The sequence below is a fragment of the Pseudorca crassidens genome, chromosome 13, assembly GCF_039906515.1.
Source record: "Pseudorca crassidens isolate mPseCra1 chromosome 13, mPseCra1.hap1, whole genome shotgun sequence".
Taxonomy (NCBI): Eukaryota; Metazoa; Chordata; class Mammalia; order Artiodactyla; family Delphinidae; genus Pseudorca; species Pseudorca crassidens.
In genome coordinates this window covers 79,554,787-79,581,592 of record NC_090308.1, presented here as the reverse complement: position 1 = coordinate 79,581,592, position 26,806 = coordinate 79,554,787, and the positions used below count along the sequence as shown (strand labels likewise).

Genomic DNA, 26,806 nt, shown 5'->3' with positions numbered 1-26,806 from the left:
TGCAAAGCGGAGAGATTCCCGCACAAAGGATCAGGGCCGACCGCCACTCACCAGCCCGAGAGGCTTGTCTGCTCACCCGCCGGGGCGGGAGGGGCTGGGAGCTGAGGCTCGGGCTTCGGTTGGAGCGCAGGGAGAGGACGGGTTGGCGGCATGAACACAGTCTGCAGGGGGTTAGTGCACCACGGCTGGCCTGGAGGGAGTCCGAGGAAAAGTCTGGAGGTGCCGAAGAGGCAAGAGGCTTTTTCTTCACTGTTTGTTTCCTGGTGCGCGAGGAGAGGGGATTAAGAACGCTGCTTAAAGGAGCTTCACAGACGGGCGTGAGCTGCGGCTAACAGCGTGGACCCCAGACACAGGCATGAGACGCTAAGGCTGCTGCTGCTGCCAACAAGAAGCCTGTGTGTGAGCACAGGTCACTCTCCACATCTCCCCTCCCGGGAGCCTGTGCAGCCCGCCACTGCCAGGGTCCCGGGATCCAGGGACAACTTCCCCAGGAGAACGCACGGTGCGCCTCAGGCTGGTACAACGTCATGCTGGCCTCTGCCGCCACAGGCCCACCCCGCACTCCGTGCCCCTCCCTCTCCCCGGCCTGAGTGCGCCAGAGCCCCCGAATCAGCGGCGCCTTTAACCCCATCCTGTCTGAGCGAAGAACAGACGCCCTCCGGCGACCTACACGCAGAGGCGGGGCCAAATCCAAAGCTGAGCCCCGGGAGCTGTGAGAACAAAGAAGAGAAAGGGAAATCTCTCCCAGCAGCCTCAGAAGCAGCGGATTAAAGCTCCACAGTCAACCTGATGTACCTGCATCTGTGGAATACCTGAATAGACAATGAATCATCCCAAATTGAGGAGGTGGACTTGGAGAGCAAGATTTATGATTTTTTCCCCTTTTCCTCTTTTTCTGAGTGTGTATGTGTATGCTTCTGTGTGAGATTTTGTCTGTATAGCTTTGCTTTCACCATGCGTCCTAGGGTTCTGTCCATCCATTGTTTTTTTTTTTACTTAAAAATTTTTTTTCTTAATAATTATTTTTTATTTTAATAACTTTATTTTATCTTACTTTCTTTTCTTTTCTTGTATCCTTTTTCTTTCTACTTTTTCTCCCTTTTATTCTGAGCCGTGTGGATGAAAGGCTCTTGGTGCTGCAGCCAGGAGCCAGTGCTGTGCCTCTGAGGTGGGAGAGCCAACTTCAGGACACTGGTACACAAGAGACCTCCCAGCTCCATGTAATATCAAATGGCGAAAATCTCCCAGAGATCTCCATCTCAACACCAACACCCAGCTTCACTCAATGACTAGCAAACTACAGTGCTGGACACCCTATGCCAAACAACTAGCAAGAAAGGAACACAACCCCACCTATAAGCAGAGAGGCTGCCTAAAATCATGGTAAGTCCACAGACACCCCAAAACACACCACCAGATGTGGACCTGCCCAGCAGAAAGACAAGATCCAGCCTCATCCACCAGAACACAGGCACTAGTCCCCTCCACCAGGAAGCCTACACAACCCACTGAACCAACCGTAGCCACTGGGGGCAGACACCAAAAATAACGGGAACTAAGAACCTGCAGCCTGCAAAAAGGTGACCCCAAACACACTAAGATAAGTAAAATGAGAAGACAGAAAAACACACAGCAGATGAAGGAGCAAGATAAAAACCCACCAGACCTAACAAATGAAGAGGAAATAGGCAGTCTACCTGAAAAAGAATTCAGAATAATAATAGTAAAGATGATCCAAAATCTTGGAAATAGAATAGAGAAAATGCAAGAAACATTTAATAAGAACCTAGAAGAACTAAAGAGGAAACAAGCAATGATGAACAACACAATAAATGAAATTAAAAATACTCTAGAAGGGATCAATAGCAGAATAACTGAGGCAGAAGAACGAATAAGTGACCTGGAAGATAAAATAGTGGAAATTACTACTGCAGAGCAGAATAAAGAAAAAAGAATGAAAGGAACTGAGGACAGTCTCAGAGACCTCTGGGACAACATTAAACGCACCAACATTCGAATTATAGGGGTTCCAGAAGAAGAAGAGAAAAAGAAAGGGACTGAGAAAATATTTGAAGAGATTATAGTTGAAAACATCCCTAATATGGGAAAGAAAATAGTTAATCAAGTCCAGGAAACACAGAGAGTCCCATACAGGATAAATCCAAGGAGAAACATGCAAAGACACATATTAATCAACCTATCAAAAATTAAATACAAAGAAAACATATTAAAAGCAGCAAGGGGAAAACAACAAATAACACACAAGGGAATCCCCATAAGGTTAACAGCTGATCTTTCAGCAGAAACTCTGCAATCCAGAAGGGAGTTGCAGGACATATTTAAAATGATGAAGGAGAAAAACCTACAACCAAGATTACTCTACCCAGCAAGGATCTCATTCAGATTTGATGGAGAAATTAAAACCTTTACAGACAAGGAGAAGCTGAGAGAGTTCACCACCACCAAACCAGCTTTACAACAAATGCTAAAGTAACTTCTCTAGGAAAGAAACACAAGAGAAGGAAAAGACCTACAATAACAAACCCGAAACAATTAAGAAAATGGGAATAGGAACACACATATCGATAATTACCTTAAATGTAAATGGATTAATTGCTCCCACCAAAAGACACAGAGTGGCTGAATGGATACAAAAACAAGACCCATATATATGCTGTCTACAAGAAACCCACTTCAGACCTAGGGACACATACAGACTGAAAGTGAGGGGATGGAAAAAGATATTACATGCAAATGGAAATCAAAAGAAAGCTGGAGTAGCAATTCTCATATCAGACAAAATAGACTTTAAAATAAAGACTATTACAAGAGACAAAGAAGGACAGTACAGGATGATCAAGGGATTGATCCAAGAAGAAGATATAACAATTGTAAATATTTATGTACCCAACAAAGGAGCACCTCAATACATAAGGCAAATACTAACAGCCATAAAAGGGGAAATTGACAGTAACACATTCATAGTAGGGGACTTTAACACCCCACTTTCACCAATGGACAGATCATCCAAAATGAAAATAAATAAGGAAACACAAGCTTTAAATGATACATTAAACAAGATGGACTTAATTTTTATAGGACATTCCATCCAAAAACAACAGAATACAAATTTTTCTCAAGTACTCATGGAACATTCTCCAGGATAGATCATATCTTGGGTCACAAATCAAGCCTTGGTAAGTTTAAGAAAATTGAAATCGTATCAAGTATCTTTTCCAAGCACAACGCTATGAGACTAGATAGCAATTACAGGAAGAGATCTGTAAAAAATACAAACAAATAGAGGCTAAACAATACACTACTTAATAACCAAGTGATCACTGAAGAAATCAAAGAGGAAATCAAAAAATACTTAGAAACAAATGACAATGGAGACACGATGACCCAAAACCTATGGGATGCAGCAAAAGCAGTTCTAAGAGGGAAGTTTATAGCAATACAATCCTACCTTAAGAAAGAGGAAACATCTCAAATAAACAACCTAAACTTGCACCTAAAGCAGTTAGAGAAAGAAGAACAAAATAACCCCAAAGTTAGCAGAAGGAAAGAAATCATAAAGATCAGATCAGAAATAAATGATAGAGAAATGAAGGAAACGATAGCAAAGATCAATAAAACTAAAAGCTGGTTCTTTGAGAAGATAAACAAAATTGATAAACCATTAGCCAGACTCATCAGAAAGAAAGGAGAAGACTCAAATTAATAGAAATAGAAATGAAAAAGGAGAAGTAACAACTGACACTGCAGAAATAAAAAAGATCATGAGAGATTACTATAAGCAACTCTATGCCAATAAAATGGACAACCTGGAAGAAATGGACACATTCTTAGAAAAACACAACCTTCTGAAGCTGAACCAGGAAGAAATAGAAAATATAAACAGACCAATCACAAGCACTGAAATTGAGACTGTGATTAAAATTCTTCCAACAAAAAAATCCAGGACCAGATGGCTTCACAGGTGAATTCTATCAAACATTTAGGGAAGAGCTAACACCTATCCTTCCCAAACTCTTCCAAAATATAACAGAGGGAGGAACACTCCCAAACTCATTCTACAAGGCCACCATCACCCTGATACCAAAACCAGACAAAGATGTCACAAAGAAAGAAAGCTCCAGGCCAATATCACTGATGAACATAGATGCAAAAATCCTTAAAAAAATACTAGCAAACAGAATCCAACTGCACATTAAAAGGATCATACACCATGATCAAGTGAGGTTTATCCCAGGAATGCAAGTATTTTTCAATATATGCAAATCAATCAACGTGATACACCATATTAACAAATTGAAGGAGAAAAACCATATGATCATCTTAACAGATGCAGAGAAAGCTTTCGACAAAATTCAACACCCATTTATGATAAAAACCCTCCAGAAAGTAGGCATAGAGGGAACTTACCTCAACATAATAAAGGCCATATATGACAAACCCACAGTCAGCATCATTCTCAATGGTGAAAAACTGAAACCATTTCAAAGATTAGGAACAAGACAAGGCTGTCCACTCTCACCACTATTATTCAACATACTTTTGGAAGTTTTAGCCACAGCAATCAGAGTAGAAAGAGAAATAAAAGGAATCCAAATCAGAAAAGAAGAAGTAAAATTGTCACTGTTTGCAGATGACATGATATTATACATACAGAATCCTAAACATGTTACCAGAAAACTACTAGAGCTAATCAACGAAGTTTGTAAAGTGACAGGATACAAAATTAATGCACAGAAATCTCTTGCATTCCTTTACACTAATGATGAAAAATCTGAAAGAGAAATTAAGGAAACACTCCCATTTACCACTGCAACAAAAAGAATAAAATACCTAGCAATAAATCTACGTAAGGAGACAAAAGACCTGTATGCAGAAAACTATAAAACACTGATGAAAGATGATACAAACAGATGGAGAGATATACCATGTTCTTGGATTGGAAGAATCAACATTGTGAAAATGTCTATACTACCCAAAGCAATCTACAAACTCAATGCAATCCCTATCAAACTACCACTGGCATTTTTCACAGAACTAGAACAAAAAATTTCACAATTTGTATGGAAACACAAAAGACCCCAAATAGTGAAAGCAATCTTGAGAAAGAAAAACAGAGCTGGAGGAATCAGGTTCCCTGACTTCAGGCTATACTACAAAGCTACAGTAACCAAGACAGTATGGTACTGGCACAAAAACAGAGACATAGATCAATGGAACCGGATATAATGCCCAGAGATAAACCTACGCACATACAGTCACCTCATTTTTTTTTTTTTTTTTTTGTGGTACGTGGGCCTCTCACTGCTGTGGCCTCTCCCATTGCGGAGCACAGGCTCCAGACGCGCAGGCTCAGCGGCCATGGCTCACAGGCCCAGCTGCTCCGCGGCATGCGGGATCTTCCCGGACCAGGGCACGAACCCATGTCCCCTGCATCGGCAGGCGGACTCTCAACCACTGCGCCACCAGGGAAGCCCCAGTCACCTCATTTTTGATAAAGGAGACAAGAATATACAATGGAAAAAAGACAGCTTCTCCAATAAGTTGTGCTGGGAAAACTGGACAGCTACATGTAAAAGAATGAAATTAGAACACTCCCTAACACCTTACACAAAAATAAACTCAAAATGGATTAAAGACCCAAATGTAAGGCCAGACACTATAAAACTCTTAGAGGAAAATATAGGCAGAACACTCTATGACATAAATCAGAGCAAGATGCTTTTTGACCCACGTCTTAGATAAACAGAAATAAAAACAAAAATAAACAAATGGAACCTAATGAAACTTAAAAGCTTTTGCCCAGCAAAGGAAACCCTAAAGAAGACAAAAAGACAACCCTCAGAATGAGAGAAAATATTTGCAAATGAAGAAACTGACAAAGGATTCAGCTCCAAAATTTACAAGCAGCTCATGCAACTCAATATCAAAAACCAAACAACCCAATCCAAAAATGGTCAGAAGACCTAAATAGACATTTCTACAAAGAACATATACAGATTGCCAATAAACACATGAAAGGATGCTCAACATCACTAATCATTAGAGAAATGCAAATGAAAACTGCAATGAGGTATCACCTCACACCAGTCAGAATGGCCATCTTCAAAAACATCTACAAACAATAAATGCTGGAGAGGGTGTGGAGAAAAGGGAACCCTCCTGCACTTTTGGTGGGAATGTAAATTGATACAGCCACTATGGAGAACAGTATGGAGGTTCCTTAAAAATCTAAAAATAGAACTACCGTATGACCCAGCAATCTCACTCCTGGGCATATACCCTGAGAAAACCATAATCCAAAAAGATACATGCAACCCAATGTTCACTGCAGTAGTATTTACAATAACCAGGACATGGAAGCAGCGTAAGTGTCCATCGATAGACGATTTGATAAAGAAGATGTGGCACATATGTACAATGGAATATTACTCAGCCATAAAAAGAAACGAAATTGAGTCATTTGTAGTGAGGTGGATAGACCTAGAGCCTGTCATATAGAGTAAAGTAAGTCAGAAAGAGAAAAACAAATACCGTATGCTAACACATATATATGGAATCTAAAAAAAAAAAAAATGGTTCTGAAGAACCCAGGGGCGGGACAGAGATAAAGACGCAGACGTAGAGAATGGACTTGAGGACACGGGGAGGGGGAAGGGGAAGCTGGAACGAAGTGATAGAGTGCCATGGACATATATACATTACCAAATGTAAAACAGATAGCTAGTGGGAAGCAGCCGCATAGCACAGGGAGATCAACTGAGTGTTTTATGACCACCTAGAGGGGTGGGAGAGGGAGGGTGGGAGGGAGACGCAGGAGGGAGGAGATATGGGGATATAAATATACGTATAGCTGATTCACTTTGTTAGAAAGCAGGAACTGACCCACCATTGTAAAGCAATTTTATTCCAATAAATATGTTTAAAAAAATAGAAGAGGGCTTCCCTGGTGGCACAGTGGTTGAGAGTCCTCCTGCCGATACAGGGGACATGGGTTCGTGCCCCAGTCCAGGAAGATCCCACATGCCGCAGAGTAGCTGGGCCCGTGAGCCATGGCCGCTGGGCCTGCGCGTCCGGAGCCTGTGCTCCGCAACGGGAGAGGCCACAGCAGTGAGAGGCCCGCGTAACGCAAAAAAAAAAAAAAATAGAAGAAAAGAAAAGGGAGAAAAACAAATGTCTGGTTAAAACTCAAGGAACTTGGATGCCTGGACCCCTGCCATTTCCTGAGCTGTCTGAGAGATCCCAGGCATTCCCCATGGCCCTCGGCAGCACTGCCTGAAAACTGTGTTGAATATTTCACTGATATTAGAGATGCATGCATAGTTTTTCCTGAATGATCTGGTCAGTTCCACAGCCTTTCATTATAAATAAAATCAAAGAATAATGTATCATTTATCCAACATGCATCTTCCTTCCAGATAAAACTAAACATGAAAAATGTGTATGTGTTAAATTCAACTTTGGGGAAAATGTTAGAAATGAAAACGTGATAGTTTTTTTTTAAATTAAAAACGCTATAAAAGTACTGAGCAAAATCTGATGTTGTCCAAGTTGTCTGAGATCTCGCAGCTGGCAGTGAAATATTGTCAGTGTAATTGCAGCTCAGACTCAGACAGGGGACCTGTGAGCCTGGCTGCGACGGCCAGCCACTCAAGTGTCCTGAGTCAGCATCGTGTTATGTTATGTTCAGAACCTTCATCAAACCCAGAGCCTCTGCCTGCAGCGCCCTCTCTCCTCCCCTCCAGAATCATCGTCTTCACTACCTCACCTTTGAATTCCTTCCTGCCCACTCTGACTTGATTTTTCTTTCTACAGGAAAGTCTGCAAGAAAGCAAAACCCAGTAACAACTTCTTCCAATGGCCTCCTGTGGCCAAATCCCGAATTCTTATTTCAACTGATCTCTGTTCAGCAGTTCCTTGCTGAAGCTTCTTTTGTGGCTGTCGAGGCAGTGGTCCTCGGTGGTCCTCAGTAATCATTCAGCCTCCTCTTCTCCTTCCTCCTTCCCAATCCTCAATGCTCAGGCTCCCACCTTCAGGCTGGGTCCTCATGCCTCTTCTTTTTTAAGCCAATCTATGTATTTTCCCAGGCAATCTGACCCCAAACCATCACTTCCATCATATATATGAAAGCATATATATATATATATATACACACACACACACATATATATGCTGGTGGTTATATCTTTTATATGTGTATATACATATATATGCAGTTGATTCTCAAATTTGAATCCTAGCTCCCCCTTGAGCCGAGAGCCGTATACCCACTGGACGTTTCCACTGGGCTGTCTCAGCAGGCCGGCCATGCTCAACGTGAAGTTGAACTCACCATCTTCCCCTTCCCCAGATGGCCGCGCCAGAGGGTCTCTCCTAGTTTACTCAGAGACTCAGGCCTGAAAACGGGAGGTTTTGCTCGACACCTGCCCAAGGATTGGCAGTCATCACCACTCTCCACAGACACATCATCTCTGAATCCCAGCCTGGAACAGTGTGTGCCCCGGATGGGTACTCAAGCCACGCTTTTTGTTTTTTTTTTTTTTTTTCATTAAGCTGAACTAATATCAAGTGCTTTTCTGCAAGTGGAAATAGGAGCAAGTAGAGTTTCTTGCTTTACATTCTTCAGTGGCTCCCTGCTCAAGTCAGAACAAAAGCCTGAATTCTTGCTGAGACCCTCAGCCATGAAGCCATAGTCCCACCTTCAGAAGTGCCCTGGGCTCCTTGAGAATCCAACCACTTGCCATTCTCAATGTATGATCAGCTCTCAAGCCTTCACAGTTTTTCAAGTATTTTTTCTTTGAACACCCCACCCTGATGTCACCGAAATCCAGCTTTTCCTTAAGACTTAGCACAGCATTACATTCCTCAGGAAACGCTCTGCAGCTTCCCATAATGTCCTGTGCAAACCTCTGGGAACTCACCACGTCAGCATTACTTATTCATCTATCTCTCCCCCACCAGCCCAGGAACATAAGAATCGAGACATTTTTTCCTCTCTGTACCCACTCCAACTAGCACAGCACTAATGATTAATGATTGCTTGCTGCAGAGATGAATAGGTTTAGGGAGATTCATAAAGGATGCTTTCTTATTTCCTCTTTGAAAAAGGTGATGGTAAAACGTGAGTGCCACTAGGGGGCACAGAATTATAACAGAATTTTCCCGTCCACTTGCTCAAAGGAGAGGTTTGCCTTCTGTATCAACCTCTTCACACAGTTTCTAAGTATATGTATCTGTAACTGTATTCAAATTATTTCCAGAAAGAAGTGTTTAAGCAATTGGCTTAAAGAAAAACAGTAGCGCTGCCGTACTAACGTCAGAAAAAAAAAAGAACTCAGGCATAGCCAAGCACGATAAACAGGGTTTTGTGAATAAAACTGAAGGTAATGTTAGGAAAAAACTAAACATGTAAATACAGTTCCAAGACATTGATACTACACGATTTGGGACTGTTTTAAAATGTTGAATCCAAAAAAAGACTATCTATGCGGGGAAGCCCTATTTCTGCAGGAAAAGTGAACAGGAATATTAAGTCTATTTCTGTGTTTAGAATAAAACCCCGAGTCCTGTTGTACAACAGCTACTAGAAACTTTCCAACACTTCTCTTCTGGTAAGAAAAACAGTCAAAATTATTAAGACAATAATAGGCTAAAGCTTTGTATTTCAAAAGTTAATATAGTTTCGTAGTTAAAAATCTGGTTGTTTTTTTTGTTTCTGTGGGTTTTGTTTGGTCCTGTTTTTGCATTAAATACCCGTAAGTTTGAATCCAGACTCAACTGCTTATTAGTTCTTAAAAATTATTAACTTGTTCACACCTCAGTTTTTTCCCTATAAACTGGATACGATTGCAGTGCTCACCTAAGAGGCTGTTGTCAGAATCAAGTGAAATAATTCTTGGAAATCACAGGGCCTCGTGCACAGTAACCACGTGCTAAATATTTGCTATTATTTTGTTTTGACAATGGTGATTGACACATTATTTTAGTAATTCCTAGGAAAGTAAATTTTGACAGTTCCTGGGATGAAAATGGTGAGAATTTTTGAGCCCTTCCCACACTATCTGTCTGGTCCCCGAGCAGCTTCTCTTCACACCTGCATCCACTCACACCTGTACCTTTTCTGCATCCCTGGGCAGAGGCTGTTCTGAAGGGGCCATCTCTCATCCACTGAAGGCAGGGCTGCTGTGTTAGAACCCTCACGTAGTCTGGCCAGGCTCTTAAGATCTCTAATGTTGCCCTGGGTTCTCTAATTTCTACCTGTTGGTGAAACACATGGAGAATCTCAGCATCATGTCTCCTAGATGAGAATCCTCGATGGACTAAAAATGATATCCGTGGTACACAATGCTGATACATTTAAAATAATAAGAGGAAGTAAATGTATGTAGTGTATCAATGGTTATAATAAGATACCTGAGAAACACAATTATAGTTGCTATGCTTGTGGGTTTGGTGATGATCTGATAGGAGGGAAATAAAAGCTAAGGGAAAGGGTGGCATGGCTTAAAGGGCATTCCACTCAAGAGTTAGGGGACTTCGGTCCTTCCTCCAAAGGCCAACAGCCGAGTCTTGGACAAGTCGCTGAACAGCAGCCTACAGTGGGTTTCCATTTCTTCATCAGCTAATGTCCCTTTTGCTCTAAGCTTTGAGGATTCTATTGGTCATTACCATCTGGTTGATCCAGCAACTCACAGTGGGTGAAAGTGCATTCATATCTCTAAAAAGTAGCACTTCCATCAGTCACTAGATGATCAGAACCATGACAATGACTTGATGGGAGGTGTGTTGAAGTGGTAGCGCTGTGGCAGAGGGGGAACTGGCGGGGGGGGGCCCAGACAAGAAGGAAAGGGAGAGAGTCATGGGGTCACTGACATTCTGTGAAACCAGCTCTGCCTTAAAAGTCTTCCCTGGGCACGTCTAGCTCTTGTATAGAATTTTCCGTGTTACTATTTTAGAGTACCCTTCAGATGAAAAATATAATGGGATAGAAAACACATTGAAGTAAAATATTTCTAGGAACTATTTTCAGTTGAAACTATCTCCAGGTAGACTTCAGAGAATAAAAGTTTCCATGGTCATAAATTTCAGGCAGGCATCTTACAATGCGCTGAAAGCACTCCCATCTTCAAAGAATGGGGAGTGGACATCATTTCACATGCTCTATACTAGAAATAAACATTTGCTTTGAAAACGGTGGTCATCTTTTCCCCTTAACCTCTTTATAATGTTTTAATGTAATTATTATGGTTATGATATACACTACTATATTGTTTTACTCTTTGAGCTATATGCCACCCTCTCTTGTGATATTAGGTTTTAATATTTCAACAAAAAGAATGAAAGGCAGTTTCCTAGCAACATCTGTATTCAAAGGCACAAATAGAGAAAAAGCATGATCACAACACTCTGTTTTCCCCACAGTTAATTCTTGCCTTTTGAGGGGAGTTAGCTGGCAGTGAAGAAGCCAGGTCCACACAAAGAATCTGGGGTGAGAGGCCGTGCAGCCTCACGTGGCCTTTCCTTCCGAGCACGCGCAGGCCGGGTGTTAGGGTTTGTGGCTGAACCCCTCTTTCCCAAGGTAGCAGGCAGAGTCAGTGAAATACAACCGTATGCTCTTTTGTACATGTTCTGTTAAAGATGCGGAACCAGCACTGGGGTGGGGCGGGGAAGAAGGGATACTAAACTGGGAAGCGAGGTTGTTGGGTTCCTAGTAACCCTCACACCAACCACCTGTGAGCGCTTGGTCCGGTCGACTCTGGGGTGTCTGGTCCTTCCCACCTCTAAACCGCTACCGATGACCACCTTTGATGCTGTTTTAAAGTTTCATGCATTTCCTTCATCAACACCACGGCTTCACTAATATCATTGCCGCACCCCCGTCACCCCGCATCCCTGGGAGATCAGGCAACTGGCTCTTTTCCGCGAAACGTGTCCCGCCTTCCCGAACCTTCCTGCCTGCACGGTGGGCCCGGTGCACCCGTGAGATGGAAGGGACCTGACCTTCGTGGTGGGGCGGGGCAAAGTCTGCAAGAAGGAAAACCCGCTTGGTCAAGAGGACATGGTTTTCGTTCTCCTGCCTGCAGAAAAGCCAAGATGTTCGCGTTTAAAGCGTGCACACGACTCCTTTTACGCCTCTAGGGCTTTGACCCTGAAAGTCCCCGCGCAGAAACTCCGGGGAGGGGGGGTGTGTGGTGTGTCTAAATATAGCGACGGCCAACTCCCCGCCCTCGGCCGGGTCCTCGCGCGGCTCGGGGACGACAGCCTTCGCTCCAGGATGCGCTCTGCCTCGACCTGAACATCGGGCCACCGGGCGTCCCCCTCGCCCCTCCACGCGCGCGGGTGGGAAGTGAATTAGGGGACCGGAGAGCGACTCCGGGGGCCGGAGCTCAGCAGTCAAGTGGCGCCGCCGCCAGCTGCACGGAGCGCCGCGGGGAAGTGTCCGCCGCCGCCGCCAGGCTTGGGGACAAGGCGGGATGGAAGCGGGGTCCCGCCGGCGGCGTGGAGCCGGCGAGAGGGCCGCGCGAGCCTCACAGCGACGACAATAAAAGGAAGGGCAAAGCGTAGAGGTGCCGCGGCTGCCGAAGGCAGACGGGAGCTGCCGTGGGTGTGCGCCCAGAGCGGGGCCGGCAGAGCATCTCCCTCCGAGGGGCGGCGACAGCCGCCACCGGACTCGCGCCTCGACTTTAGGCTTCTGAAAGGGAGAGGCACTTGGACGCACTACCTCGGAAGCGTCTGCTCTGGCTTTGTGGTGGAACCCCAGTTCTTCCTTCAGTTTAACTTGTGATCCTTTCCTTCCTATTTGGGGGGCGGGGGGGAGGGATTCCTCTCTGTTGGAAGAAGTTCCCAAGCCCGGCTTCCTTTCGGCGTCCCCAGCTGACTGCGAGGTTGAGCGGCTTACGGTTTTTGACGCGGGCTCGCTGAAGGCCAGAGGCGCAGCCAGGGACCCCGTGGCCTCCCTCCTCCCCGCGGGCTGGGGGCTTGGGGGCGGCAGGAGATCCAGCCACTCGTCCCTCGCGACGCGTCTCTCACCGCGTAAGTGGCGGCAGACCGGGGTGGGGAGGGGACCCCGCGAAGCCGGTGTCCTGAGGCTCTCCATCCTCCAGGATTTTCCCCCCAACCTCTGGGGCCGCCGCCGCCACTGCCGAGACTCGGCCGTTGTATGACTATCTCGGACATAAACGAAAATTTCTTGACGGAGGGACCCGGTTTGTCCTCCCCTGCTTCGCGCGGCTGCCAGGCGCAGCTCGGGGCCGCTAGTTCACCGCGGAGGAGCCACTTTGGAGTTTTGACGCCCTCCCCACACTCCACCCCCGGCCTGGGAGGGATGTCCGGCTACTCTGGTCTGATGCCGGGATGGACAGTCACAGCCCGCCAGCCGGAGTGAGCGGCGGGGAGATGCCCGGTGCCCACCTCGCCGGCTCGGCGGCCGTGTACTGCGGGTCAGCACCCTGAACGCGGGGACCCGAGCGCCCCCGCCCGGAGCCTCGGCCCGCGCGCCCGGGGACTGGCTGGTACCTGGAGGGAAGGGCCGGGCAGTTCCCGCGCACACCCCTCGCGGAAGGACGGCGGGACCAGCCCGCGCGGCGGCGTAGCGGCGGGAGGGAACGGCGCCTGCCTCTCCCGTCCCTCCTCCGGGCACAAGGCAGGCCGCACCTTCCGGACACCTCCAAAGCGCCGGGGAGAACACGCCGAACTCGGCCTCCGTCCGAGAGGGGCTTCGGGGCCCGGCCCCCTCTGGCGTGGGGAGCCCGGGGCCGGGCGTGCGCGCGGGGGAGCTCCCGTTCCAGCCCCGGGGGCGCTTCACCAGGAGGGAGTATCCGCCACGGGAACTGAGGGGCCGGAGAAGCCCTCTTGGAGTGACGCCCCCGACACGTCCTGATTACGCATTCGAAGCTATAGGCTGCTCGACCCCGGGACTCCTCCGTCTCGTCCGCGCGCCTTTCCGCCCCCGCTGCTTCCCCTCCCCCGGCGCGCAGGTCGAGGGCCGCCGGGCGCCCCGTCCGCCGCCGCCGCCTCCTCGAAAGCGGCCGGCGCGCATGAGGCCGCGGCCCCCGCCGGCGGCGCCCCCCTCGCGGTGCCCGCGGTGATGCCATGCCCCGCCAGCACGCGGGCGGAGAGGAGGGCGGCGCCGCCGGGCTCTGGGTGAGGAGCGGTGCGGCGGCGGCGGCGGCGGCGGGCTGGGGGCGCGCGGGCTGCGGCATGAAGGATGTGGAGTCGGGCCGGGCCAGGGCGCTGCTGAACTCGGCGGCCGCCGGGGGCGACGGGCTGCTGCTGCTGGGCACCCGCGCGGCCGCGCTGGGCGGCGGCCTGCGGGAGAGCCGGCGGGGCAAGCAGGGCGCCCGGATGAGCCTGCTGGGGAAGCCGCTCTCCTACAGCAGCGGCCAGAGCTGCCGGCGTAACGTCAAGTACCGGCGGCTGCAGAACTACCTGTACAACGTGCTGGAGAGACCCCGCGGCTGGGCGTTCGTCTACCACGCTTTCGTGTGAGTACCCGCGCCCCCCGCCACCGCGGCGGCGGGGGCCCTCTTGCCTGGTCCCCCGGACGCCCGGCGCAGACGCCCTGGCCGGGCGCGCGCATGCACACACACACACGTACACTCGCGCGCACACACGCGCACACACACTCGCGTGCGCACACGTGGTAGCTTTTATTTCTTTACACGTGTTTAGGGTCTTCCTCCTAGAGCCTGCCAGCTCCCTGAGCCCCACCTCTCTCGCCTCTGCGGACGGAGCCTTCCCGTCGGCGCTCCTGCTGAGCCACCCGGCCGCTCTGGGCGCCCGGGGGTAGAGCCGGGCAGGCGCGGGACCCCGGCTGCGCGGATAATTGGGAGAGATTAGGTCCCGAAATACGTCCACTCCAACCGTGGGGGCGCCCGGGAGCTGGGCAAGACTCAGGGAGGCGGAGCGCCCGCGTGAGGCTCGGGAGAGTGTGTTGGAAAGGTTAGGAGGTGATGGCGGGGTAGAGGCGGCGGGGAGAGGAGAGACGCAGGCCCGGGTCCTGGTCCCCGGGGCGGAGCTGGGGTGGGGGGGCTGCCGCTCGCGGCGGGGTGGTGGTGGGGAACAGCAGCTAGGTTTCCAGCGCGCCCGGAAACACGCCTCGCAGCTACCTCAACCGCCACTAACGGAAAGTCTGTCAGTGCACGTAGTCCTTCCTGCCACAGTGGTGGCCGAGGCCCAGAGGGGGCGAGCAGGGCCGGGCGAGGGGATGCTTCGCTCGGGCGTAGTAGCCGAGGCTGGCGGGGAGCCCGGCGCGCAGGGGCGCGGGCCGAGGTGCAGGGCCGGCGCGCCGCCCGGGACGGGCTCAGGCAGTGGGTGAAGCAGGCAGTGGTGGCTTGGAGTCAGAGCGTGTGTGTTAAGGCTTCACCATCTAGCAGAGGATGCTTAATGAGAAAATGATTGGAAGCAAATGTTTATTTTTCCCTTAGGCATTTGAAATCTTTCAGTGCGTTTGAAGTTTACTACTATTTTTCCCACAATGACCATTCATTCAGTCTCCTGTTAGACTTAGGTTTATGTGGACATTTTAAGGTAGTTTTGATGCCGTTACGCCATCATCTTTTCTTCTTCTTTTTCTCCTCTCTTTTTAGTTCCCCTTTTTTGCTTTTTTATGTTAAAATGAAATATAAAGACAGCAGCCATAGGAGGCCAGTAGAGAAAGTTTAAGGCACTCACTGACAGGTTCCTTGTTTCCTAGTAAAAAGATTTGCAACACGTGAATTAGGTATCTTTTAGAAATGAGGCGTGTCATCCAAACATAGCTGTCACCTGGGATGGAGGATTGGCTCCAAAAACATTTTTTGAAATAACGTGGATGAAGTGGCTGGTTTGGTAAATAGGTGAGTTTGGAATTTGACCACGTAGGAGTCAGGAAATTGGTGGAGTCTACAATCTGTGTGACTCTGGTGTCTGGAAAATTTCACCAGATTGATGTGAACTTGTAGCATGAGGTGGAATATTCCAGCCAACTTTCCATCTTACAGTGTACACAAGGAGGACGTTGTGTGGCATCATGATTACATCAAAAGGTATAATGTGTGTAAGATTCATGTTGCCTCAGATGTGGTTATTGCAGTAAATGCTAGGCTTAGAGAAATGCTACTGATACTTTTCACGTTCATGCCCTCTGAGTTGATATATAATGAATCCTATTACCTAATGAGCCTGAAAAATTATTCTGACCTGTCAGGATCCACTAAAACATTTAGCAATATGATTTGTGCTCAATTTGGCAGCAGAATATATACTGGATGGAAATCGGTTTCTTGTTTTTTTACACAAGAGTTTGCTCAGAACATTCATAGCTTTGATTTTACAATACGATGCTATTTAGCGGACTTAAATTTTGGTAATTTATGTATTGTATATTCAGAAAGGGTGAGAGACAACTTTGGTTGGTGTGTGTGCGTTTCCCTTGAACATGAATGAGGACTTCTTGTAATGCAACGTGCTCTTTTCAATATGTTGGGGTCTAATAGGTTTTTCTGGCCTTACAGAATCTTAAATTTTTGACAAATCATTTTTGAAGAGGTTCAAGTTCGAATAATTCTCTACTCACCGGGCTTTATTGGTCAATCATTGTCTTTAGTGGTGGATACAAAATAAATTATGTGCTTGTCAATGCCACGTGCTGCTGTGAAGTTTTGCGTTACTGATTTCTAGAGCCTGAAACTGTAATGCTTGAGCGATCCGGTAGGGGTGCTAGACCCACATTAGCACAAAGACAGGAGCATCGGCACAACCACAGCTGATGCAGTAGCGGGGGACAGGCCATCTTTGGCAATTGCTACTTATGATTTTAAATAAGCTTTAGAGTAGCTGGATTTCACACGTTAGATTAATAAAGGAAAGTTACTTTGAGCTGTAAGTCTAACAAGACCATTAATAATAAAGGAAGTTATAAGAAAACCATTTCTAAAGCAGTGTAACTAACTCATTCTTTGCCAGCCTGGGAATCCCCAAATCTTACTTTAATAACAGGTTTTGTAGCACATTAAGGCTCTTGCCAAGAACAAGTGCACTGTGATTAATGAGGTACTTCAGGGACGGATTTACTTGGTCGACCCATGTTTCCTTGCCAAGAAGCAAGAAAAGTATGTTTAAAGTTATGTTTCAGGTGACGAAACATTTCTGTTAAATATGCAAACCCCATGATTATAATGGTATTTTAATGGTATACAATGTGGTTTCAAGTGTTTGTGTCCCAGCCCACTGATGAGATGGCTGGCAAGAACAAGAGATGGCCTGCTGCAAATCCTTTCTTCCAATCTTTATAAATCGGTGGAAATTAGGAGAGTCTGTTCTCCTCCCGTTCTTTAGGATGTTCCCTGTTTTCAGCTGTCCTTCAGTTTAACGGAGGAGCTATTCACATATGAGGTGACATACTTCTTTGAATGTTGTTTGTCCATTTTTAATCCCTCATCTTTTTTGGGAAAAGTGTAGAGTAAATGGTGGTAATAGAAAAACACACGATGGGCTCCATATGTAAATTCGCACCGACGGAACAAATGTGTTTCCGAGAAACAGCAAAGGCAACAGTGTGGCAGACACACGTAACTCGCCACTGTGTCCGGTGCACCTCTGCCAGGCATAATGCCATGGAGCAGAATGTATATATGTTTTAAAGTAGAAGAAATCCTCCAGTCATCCAGGTTAGCAGCCCGGCAGTCATCCTCGATCCCTTCATTTTTCTCAGACTCGCTCCCGCTGTCCACCCAAACGATCGTTGAAGTCTGTGTGTTCACGCTATAAATATTTTTCAAATCCATTCCCTTCTCTCCTTTGCTACTGCTACCCTCTCTCTCTGTTTCTCCATCCATCCCCACTGGATTATTTATAATGGTCTCCGGCTTCTGTTCTCAGCCTTCCAGCTCTTTGCTCTGACACCACAGTGTTTTTCCCCAAATGCACATCTTATCATATCCCCTTGCCTCTAATCTTTCCATGACTCTCTACCATCTACTCATCTGTTTACTCATCCATCCATCTGCAAACATGTGAGTGTTCACGTGTGCTAATTCCCAAATTCATAAGGCGAAGGCCTCCACTCTCAAGAAGGGAAAAGACTCCAGTGCAAGCCTGTGAACAGGACTGAAACGCCGCTGTTATAGACGTGAGTACAGAGTCATGTGGGAAAAGAGAAGGAAGTGGAGGTGAGAGCACAAACGTCGGCACAGGCTTTCGAGAGGAAGAGAGGTATGAGCTGAGCTTTGACAAATGACTAAATTTTCAAGTGTAAAAGCAAGGAGGGGATGAGCAACCTTGGTGGAGAAAATAGCTTAGGTAAAGACACTGGCACTGGAATCAACATGGTAATTCTGGGTACTGTGAGTATCTGCAGTATGGGCACGACCTCAGGAAAAGAGGGTAGAGCAAAAGGCACATGTGCCTGACCTTGGGTGGCTTCAGACGCCGGCCATGGAATCTAGTCTTTATCCTGTAGCTGGTACTGGTCAGTGAATGGTGATAATCAAGAGGGATGATGTCATCAGACGCGTATTTTGGGTAGACGTGTCTTTCCTTAGTTCGGTGAATGGATTGAAGGGTGCCAGATGGGACCAGTGTGGCCTGTGAGGAGATGACAGCAACTGTCCAAGTTTTCCACTCCTTCTTGTATTCTTTTATCCATAAATTCGTGCCACGATGTCTGTCGACTGTCTCCTTTGTGCCATGGACTGTTCTGGAAAGGTGAGAGACGATTGCCTGAGGAGCTTAGGCAGTAACCGTAGGGATGAGACGGAGGGATTTAGTTAGAGAGCAGTTACGTAGGTACATGCAGATTGTTTTCACCAGTCCCACGTGCGGTGTGAGAGAGATGACCCTGAGCTGGGTGATTTGGGGAATGGAAGTACCATTCACTAACATACGGCACAAAGGGCGAGTGGCATGCTTTCAGGGAACATAATGAGTTCCGACTTGCACTTGTTCAGTTTGAAACATTTGTCAGATGTTCAGGGAGAGAGCGTACGTGGTAAACACACAATAGTGAACCAGGTACGCACGGTCTCTCTCCATCGGGTCTTGGATCGGCAGCTAGAATGATGTCTGTTGCAAAGAGAGCAAAAATAAATAAAATGTATTTCAAAGAATGACTGCCTTTACAGATCGAGAGCAAAATCTAGATGTCTCGATTAGAGGTTCAGATTTGGAGGCTGCCAGCAGTTTTGTGCTGCTGAAAGCAATGAGTGGGACAAGTGAGGTAGCCCAGAGGTGCAGGGTGGGGTGAGAACGTGGCAGAGGACAGAGTGGGGACGCAGCTCTGTAAGAGATCACAGAAGGACCTGGGAAACCTCGACAGTGACCACAAGGCCACAGGGAAAAGCCAGGAGGCCTTCTCTTTATAAAAGCGAAGGCAGGAAGACGTGTGCAGGAAGGAGCTGCCGTCGGCATTTCCGGTGCTGCAGAAAGAACTAGAAGCGGTGTGTTAGGATTTCATTGGTTGGTGACGAAGGAGGTTCCCTGATGGCCTTTGCCGAAGCAGCAGCAGTGGGATGGTGTCATGACTGGGATTTAAGTGGGTTGAGGATGGCTGAGAGCTGGGACAGAGGGGACAGGAGTATAGATTAACTCCAGATTCCTTGGACCGGCTCAAAAGACCCCTCGTGACGTGGCCTCTGCCATGTTTCCTGTCTCATCTCTAATACACTCCTGAGCCCCAGCCTTGCTGAGCCCCCCATCCTGTATCTGCCGCCGGACACAGTATTTGCACACGCTCTTCTCTGGGGCTTTTCCCACCCCTTGCATTCTAGCTGCACAACTCCTACTGTCTCTTCAAAACACAATTCAAGGGTCGCCTCCTTTTGGGCACATCTCCCGCTGCCAGGATAATTTAGGTGCCTCTCATGTCCTCTCCCATAGGCCCCCGGGAACGACATTACCCTGGTGCTTGCCCCGCCTTACGGTCCTCGTGAGCCACTTGGTCTGTCTCTCCCACAGGAGGGTGAACTTCCTGTACAGAAATCCTCCTATTCATCTCTGAATCCCAAGCACCTAGCAAGGTGCCCTGTATGGAGCAGACCCTCCGTACATGCCTGCTGCACGAGTAGGTAAATCATTTTCCTTGGAAACCTTCCACACAGGAGTTGCAGAGTGAAGCAAAGCTGAAGGAATTACCGTCTTTTTGATTTGCTTAGAAGTAAGATACTGATGATTCATTTAGAAGAGGAGGGTATGGGCCCAGAAGCAGGAGATCTTTGCTTCCAACTTGCCCACTAATCCGCTTTGTGACTTGGAATAAGTTACTTCCCCCTCCTGGGTCTCCAAATCTTATCTGTGAAACAGGCACAGAGGTGTTTGTGATGCAGCCACAGTGATGGAGGCTACTGTGAAGGGTCTGAAATGTAATCGGAAGGGGAAGGAGTATTTGTAATTAGTGACCTGATCTCTTAATCCTTTCCCTTCCTCCGCCCCGAGCTGCAGGCCCACCTCCTAATTGTTCGCGTTAACTCCAAACTCCTGGCGGGGGGGGGTCAGTGGGCCACACATTAGCCAAGGGGGTCTTTCTAAGGAGTTAACCAGAGCACAGCACTCCCCTGTTGGACGAAGGATCTGCTGATTGCCGTCTCTACCCAGCTTCCTAGGGGCAGGGGCTGTCGTCTGGTTCTCTGCTGTATCACCAGCACCCAGCCCAGGGTCTGGCGTGTAGAAGATGTTCCATGCGTGCAAACTGATTCACACCCCTCATCCCCCCAAATACACTGCTGGTTTCCTGGTGGAAGATGGAATGAGACCCTCTTGGCCATTTCCTGTGTCAGCACTCAAACAGATGTGATGACCAACCTTATTATTCACATATGTATTCTGTTCAGAGCTAAATCTCTGTCTATAGAAAGTGATGTCTGCATTTTATTTTCACTCCTTCAAAACCAGTGATCCCCCTTAAATACAGACAGGCCTTCTACAAATTATACTGCTTTTTGCCCTGCTGGTCTAGGAGCATAAAATGCTCCATATAAAATGCTCAAATCAATCTGTTTTCAGAAATGGAAGCAATGCTGTAGTATTTGAGGAGCACATTCCAATTAGAGATGTTGAAAGTGTTAAAATCTTAGCACTGGGAACATTACGGCCTAAGAGAAATGACACATAAGAAAAAGATATTTCAAAATGGCATGAAGTCTTGATACAAGAACCACTATAAACAAGGAAGGTAGCCAGACGTCTTTTGATAATAGCTTGTGAAGAAGAGGTGTCCGTTTTAATTTTTAATTGCAAATGGCTATTTTGGCGACTGAGAGCGCCAGCAGAGCGAGTCTTCGCCCAGCCCACTGCTGTGAAAGTGCTTGAAACGGCCCAATTGCTGGGCCGCCATAGCTTCTAGTTGTGTTGAACGACGGGTAGGTGTTTTCACTTCGATTTCCTTTTCCTTCAACCATTTCAAGGATGCTCTTTGAAGTTTTATTTGGTTTCAACCTGGTAGACAGATTGGCTACACGACTGCATTGTTTCATAATTTTTAAAATTCTTTGATGGCTCTCAGAGTTTTAGGTGATCCTTTTGATACTTTGTTATCAGTCTGTGGAAATAGTGAGTTTCCGAAATGTTACTGAGGTCATCTATGGATAAACTGAAAAATACTTTGGCTTTTTCCATTTTATATATCTGTAGTTCTCTCTCTATATATGCACACATGTATTCCATACCTACTGTGTCCTAGCACAGAACTTGTTAGTGCAAATATTTATGTTTACCTTATTTTTGCTCCTCTAAAAGTAAATAAGACATTTGACTAGAATGCAATTGAAAATAAAAAGATCATATGGAGATTATATCATAACTTGAAAGATATTTAAATTTAACTGTGTATGAAGAAAACACTTTTGACAAACTTACTCATAGTCTTTGTTGCTTCCATTTATAGTACCTGTGAGGTAATTCTAGAAACTCAGTTCCATCTTCAGTCAGTGGCAGGATCATCTTTTATAATTATCATGTTATAATTTCTCTCTTTTTTTCTCAACCATCAATTCAGATGAATACTTGACAGTCATTGTGTGTACCACTGAATGTTCTAGGTGCTGGTGGTGCAAAATGGGGAACCATGCTGGACCATGACCTCAGGGAAAGGGCAATATGATTAGATTCGGATTCAGTTATCAACTTTACTGATTTCGTGACTGTGAGCAAGTTGCTTCCAATACCATCAACTTAACCTGTAAAACAGGAACAATAATATTACATCAGTGTATTGCGATATTTTATATGTATCTAATATATATGCTTATAATCCCAGTGAGCACATGGTCATTATTGAAACAGGAGAGAGATACAGAGGCAATGTGATGGAGGGAGGGACAGCTCTGTCCAGGTCCAGGATACTCTCCTGTAGTTGCTGGGCAGTTTTTGAATTTGGTGGGTTTAGGCAGGTGGTAATGTCATTGAATTTACATTGTAGATTGTCCAGTCTGCCAGCTTTAGGAATGATGGCTTAAAGGGGACAAAGGAGGTGGGAGATCCATTTGAAAACTGTGATTTCAACTGAGGCAAGAAATAATTAGGACTAGGACAGGGGGCAGTGGTAGCAAAGATGGAGAAGAAAATATGGCCCTGGTGGTGCAGTGGTTAAGAATCCGCCTGCCAATGCAGGGGACACGGGTTCGAGCCCTGGTCCGGGAAGATCCCACATGCCGCGGAGCAACTAAGCCCGTGCGCCACAACTACTGAGCCTGCGCTCTGGAGCCCGTGAGCCACAACTACTGAAGCCCCGGCGCCTAGAGCCCATGCTCTGCAACAAGAGAAGCCCGCGCACCACAACAAAGAGTAGCCCCCGCTCGCCGCAACTAGAGGAAGCCCACGTGCAGCAACGAAGACCCAACACAGCCAAAAATGAATAAATTAAATAAATAAATTTAAAAAAAAGAGAAAATATGGTGATAGAGTTGCAATGTATTAGAGGGGTCAACGTGGAATCTGAAGCAGAAGGATGGATTTGCTGTTTCCTGGTTCCTGGTTTGGGTGGTGGGCTATGTAGTGGGGGCCATTAAATGAGATTGAGAATACAGCGGGGACAGCAGGCTGCAGGGGATGTTGGGGTGATAGATGAGTTTAGTCTGAAGATGCTGAGCCTTCGGTAACTGTGGGCTCCTCGCTATACACGTCTGGCAGTTGTGGATGAAGGTTTAAGAGACACGGAGGTACCGACAGCGCTTAAAATCACAAGGAGCGTGTGTAAAAGAGAGAGGGATGGAAACCTGGAGAATACTGACACGTAAGGGTGAGCAGAGAAAGGGGAATAAAATGGAGCAGACAGCGAGATGGAAGGAAACACTGGACAGAAGGATGGCCAGGAGGTCGTGGAAACCAAGGGTACTGAGAGAGTTTCAAGAAATAGTCCACTGTGAAATATAGGCAGTGGTTACCACTGGATCTGACGGCAGCATGGGAGGCGGCAGTGAAGGAAGCACTTAGGGCAGAAGCCAGGATGCTGTTCGCTGGGAAATGAATCGGAAGTGACGGGAGGAATCGGTGCGCGTGAGCCCTGTATTCAGTTAGTTTAGCGGGAATATTAACAAGAGAGACTGAACTCTAGCTTGAAGGAAACACAAGACTAAAGGGCAGAACAAGGGAGGGGAACTGGTAGGAAAGATGATTTATCATCAACGGTAGTCATTGTAATTATTGATTATATGCTGGACGTTGTTCTTGATGCCTTACACACGCTCAGTCTTTTAATCTCAGAACAGCCCTAAGAGGTGCTATTTAGGATCATCATCTCCTGTGGACAGACCAGGATGCTGAGGCAGGGTGAGGGTCAGTGATCTGGCCATGGTCAGCCAGCCACCGACTTAATGGCAGAACAGGGCTTTGAACCGGGCAGGTTGGCTGGCAGCCCGCGTTCTTAACCACTGTAATCACCACTATTGTGGACGATGCCTGTGGGCCCAGGGCCCCTCCTATTACATGGATGGCATCATTTAAAAACGGCTTTGGGGGTGTGGGGTGGGATGAATTGGGAGATTGGAATTGCCGTATATACACTTGATACTATGTATAAAATAGATAACTAATAAGAAACTACTGTACAGCACAGGGAACTCTACTCAGTGCTCTGTGGTGACCTAAATGGGAAGGAAATCCAAAAAAGAGGAGATATATGTGTATGTACAGCTGATTCACTTTGTTGTACAGCAGAAACAAACACAACATTGTAAAGCAACTGTACGCCAATAAAAGTTAATTTAAAAACATAAATAAAAATTTTAAAATGCTTTAGGGTGTGGTATAGCTCTTAGCAAAATAGCATATGCACAATAAATATTGTTGAAAAAAATGAATGATGGTTAAAACCCCTTATAACTTAGTATCAGAGAATTACATGTAACTTAACAGTGTTAAGTACTATTAACAGTTTCTGTCTCCAAATTCTAACCAGCTCAAGTTTTAATTTTTCCATAAAGTTTCTCTTGATAGCTCTGGGTTATTTCCTTACTTTTATTTACCTCACAGAGCTTTTATTATTTGGACCATGTATTTTAGCCCTTAATTACATTCTTGCATTGCTTTCTAATTGGATCGTTTAACTAATTCTTCAAAAATAATTTGTGTCTGAAGAAACCAAAGCACCCTTTTTATTTGTATCTCCTATGGCATCAAGCCCAGATTTTTATCCTTTGTTTTTAATCAAAATTTACGTAGTCTATCGCTACCAGGGGGACTATTTGAATGCTGTAACTTTTTAATTTTTTTCAAACAGGAATTTCCTTAAGTTCTACTAGTTTAAATTGTGGAGCAACTTATATTGAGGACCCAGATTGCTATAATAACTTCTTAATAGCATTGCCTATAAACATTAAATTTTGAATTTATACTTTCACTGCAGAATGCCTAAGATTCATTTAAAATAGTTGCAGTTGCTTCATTTATGTTTCACAATGGCTGAATGTACCATAGAACCATTTGCTCCAAACTGATTTTACCGGATTTTCTTTCTTTAAACTAATAGAATACTCATGTTTTCTTCACACTAATATAAATATCTTCCATTTAGTCTCCATGCTTCCTTCTCTCCTCCCCCATACACATTTTTCCTGGATGTTTCTTCCTTACTTTCTCTCAATTGTCCCATCATCTTTCCCCCTAACTAAACTATTCCTAGTTTTTTTTTCCTTCCTCTCTGGGCATGTATATTTCTGAAATGAGTTTTCTCTTTATTTCTTTTTACCAGGTTGTGTAATTTGATTTCTCTTCCTCTTAAAGCTGTCTGCTCTTAATCAGGAGATGGGCTGACCCTGTAATTGCTTACAGGCTGCAAGAGTGTCCTGCATCAGCAGACCGGGCCACCTAATGTACACATTGCTCTGCAGTAATTCACTGAGGCCTCCAGAAAGATGCGGGGGTTAGAGAACCCTACTTTTCTGGGAGTTGTAGTTAGGCTCAGGTTTCTTAGGAAAAAAGAGAGTGAAGCCTTACAATTTCTCTGATGCTTTCTAATATCTACCTATTATTTCTGAAATCTGGGAGTACTCAGATATTCTGTGAATAACTTTTAAAAGATCATACTTTCCATTTTGGAAGTTGACTACTCTATATAGCTGAGAAAGAAATTATTTTTATTCCTGATGGAATTATTGTAGAAAAAAGCACAGTAGAGAAGTCAATATGTCTGTTGCGTAGAGTTAAATAGCAGGTAACTTAAAGTCATTCATTGCATGTCCATCAATAGATGGATGAAGGAGATGTGATACAAATATACGATGGAATATTACTCAGCCATAAAAAAGAACGAAATCTTGCCAGTTGTGACAACAAGGATGGACCTTGAGGACATTGTGTTGAGTGAAATAAGCCAGACAGAGAAAGACAAATACCACATGATCTCACTTATATGTGGAATCTAAAAAGCAAAACAAGTGAACAAACAAAACAAAATAGAAACAGAATTATAGATACAGAGAGCAAACTGGTGGTTGCCAGAGGGAGTAGGGGGTTGGGTAAAATAGATGGGGGGGTTAAAAGGGCACAAACCTTCAGTTATAAAATAAATCAGTCACAGGAATGTAATGTATGGGATGGAGAATATAGTCAATATATAGTCTATAACATGGTAATAATTCTGTCTGGTGACGGTTTCTAGGCTCATCATGGTGCTTATTTCGTAATGTATTTGATTGTCAAATCGCCCTGCTGTACACCTGAAACTAACATAATATTGGATGTCAACTATACTTCCATAAAAAAATATTTATCATGTAGACTGTTTACAGTCGTTAGCAGATTCTTTTCTCAGTGAGCCAGGAAATAGATCTATAATTTGGCAACAGAGAGCTGCAGTTCTCCTGTTTAATTGGAGGTTAAAGCATGGACTCAAACTGCAAGTTGTCAGGGGAGTGCATAGGAGAGAGAAAACCACCTGTATTTTTTCCTAGTTGGAAATTTTTCCAAAGCGTAGGCTTTGGGAAAGCTATTCCCACAATCTTTTATGGAATAAGTACCAAGTTTAGGGCTCCCTTTTCTCTAAACCTGTTTCCCCTCATACCTGAACGAATCTGGGACTGGATGGGATTGAGAATTTGGGTTCTTCTCCCATGTTTGGGTCATCGAATACATTTCCCAGCTTTCTGAGTTGTACAGTTAAGACATAATTCTTCACTGTTTGTTCAATAACGTGACCTCATGCTATGTATAAGGACCTGAACTACACCAGAACTACAGAAACGGAACGGAAATAAGACACAGCCTATTCCTTCAAGGAATTTTTACTCCAGAAGGGTATGAGTTTACTGTTTACTGAGTTACAAAAACCACCTCTCTGAGTTGACAGGATGAAAGCAAAGGTTGGCCTTTCTCCAGAGAC

The 26,806-nt window shown here is 45.9% G+C and overlaps 1 protein-coding gene and 1 long non-coding RNA gene across 6 annotated transcripts in view; one reads left to right on the top strand and one right to left on the bottom strand.

Annotated features, from left to right (window-relative positions):
• The window catches only part of LOC137204838 (uncharacterized), an 86,141-nt gene extending 71,562 nt beyond the window's left edge, over positions 1 to 14,579 (bottom strand). The window contains exons 1-2 of one of the 2 annotated variants that reach the window (XR_010933862.1): positions 14,446 to 14,579; positions 10,134 to 10,275 (exon numbers count right to left, since the gene is read on the bottom strand). This is a non-coding gene — a long non-coding RNA (uncharacterized lncRNA). The remainder of the gene's footprint in view (positions 1 to 10,133; positions 10,276 to 14,445) is intronic. The other variant, XR_010933863.1, reaches the window with a different exon arrangement.
• Positions 12,017 to 26,806, top strand: part of KCNQ5 (potassium voltage-gated channel subfamily Q member 5) — a 582,471-nt gene continuing 567,681 nt past the window's right edge. For 2 of the 4 annotated variants that reach the window (XM_067702785.1, XM_067702783.1), the window contains exon 1: positions 12,019 to 14,501. In XM_067702785.1, the coding sequence (XP_067558886.1) occupies positions 14,110 to 14,501 (392 nt within the window). In that variant the 5' untranslated portion in view covers positions 12,019 to 14,109. Of the gene's footprint in view, positions 14,502 to 26,806 lie in introns of all 4 variants that reach the window. The other 2 variants (XM_067702786.1, XM_067702784.1) reach the window with 2 other exon arrangements.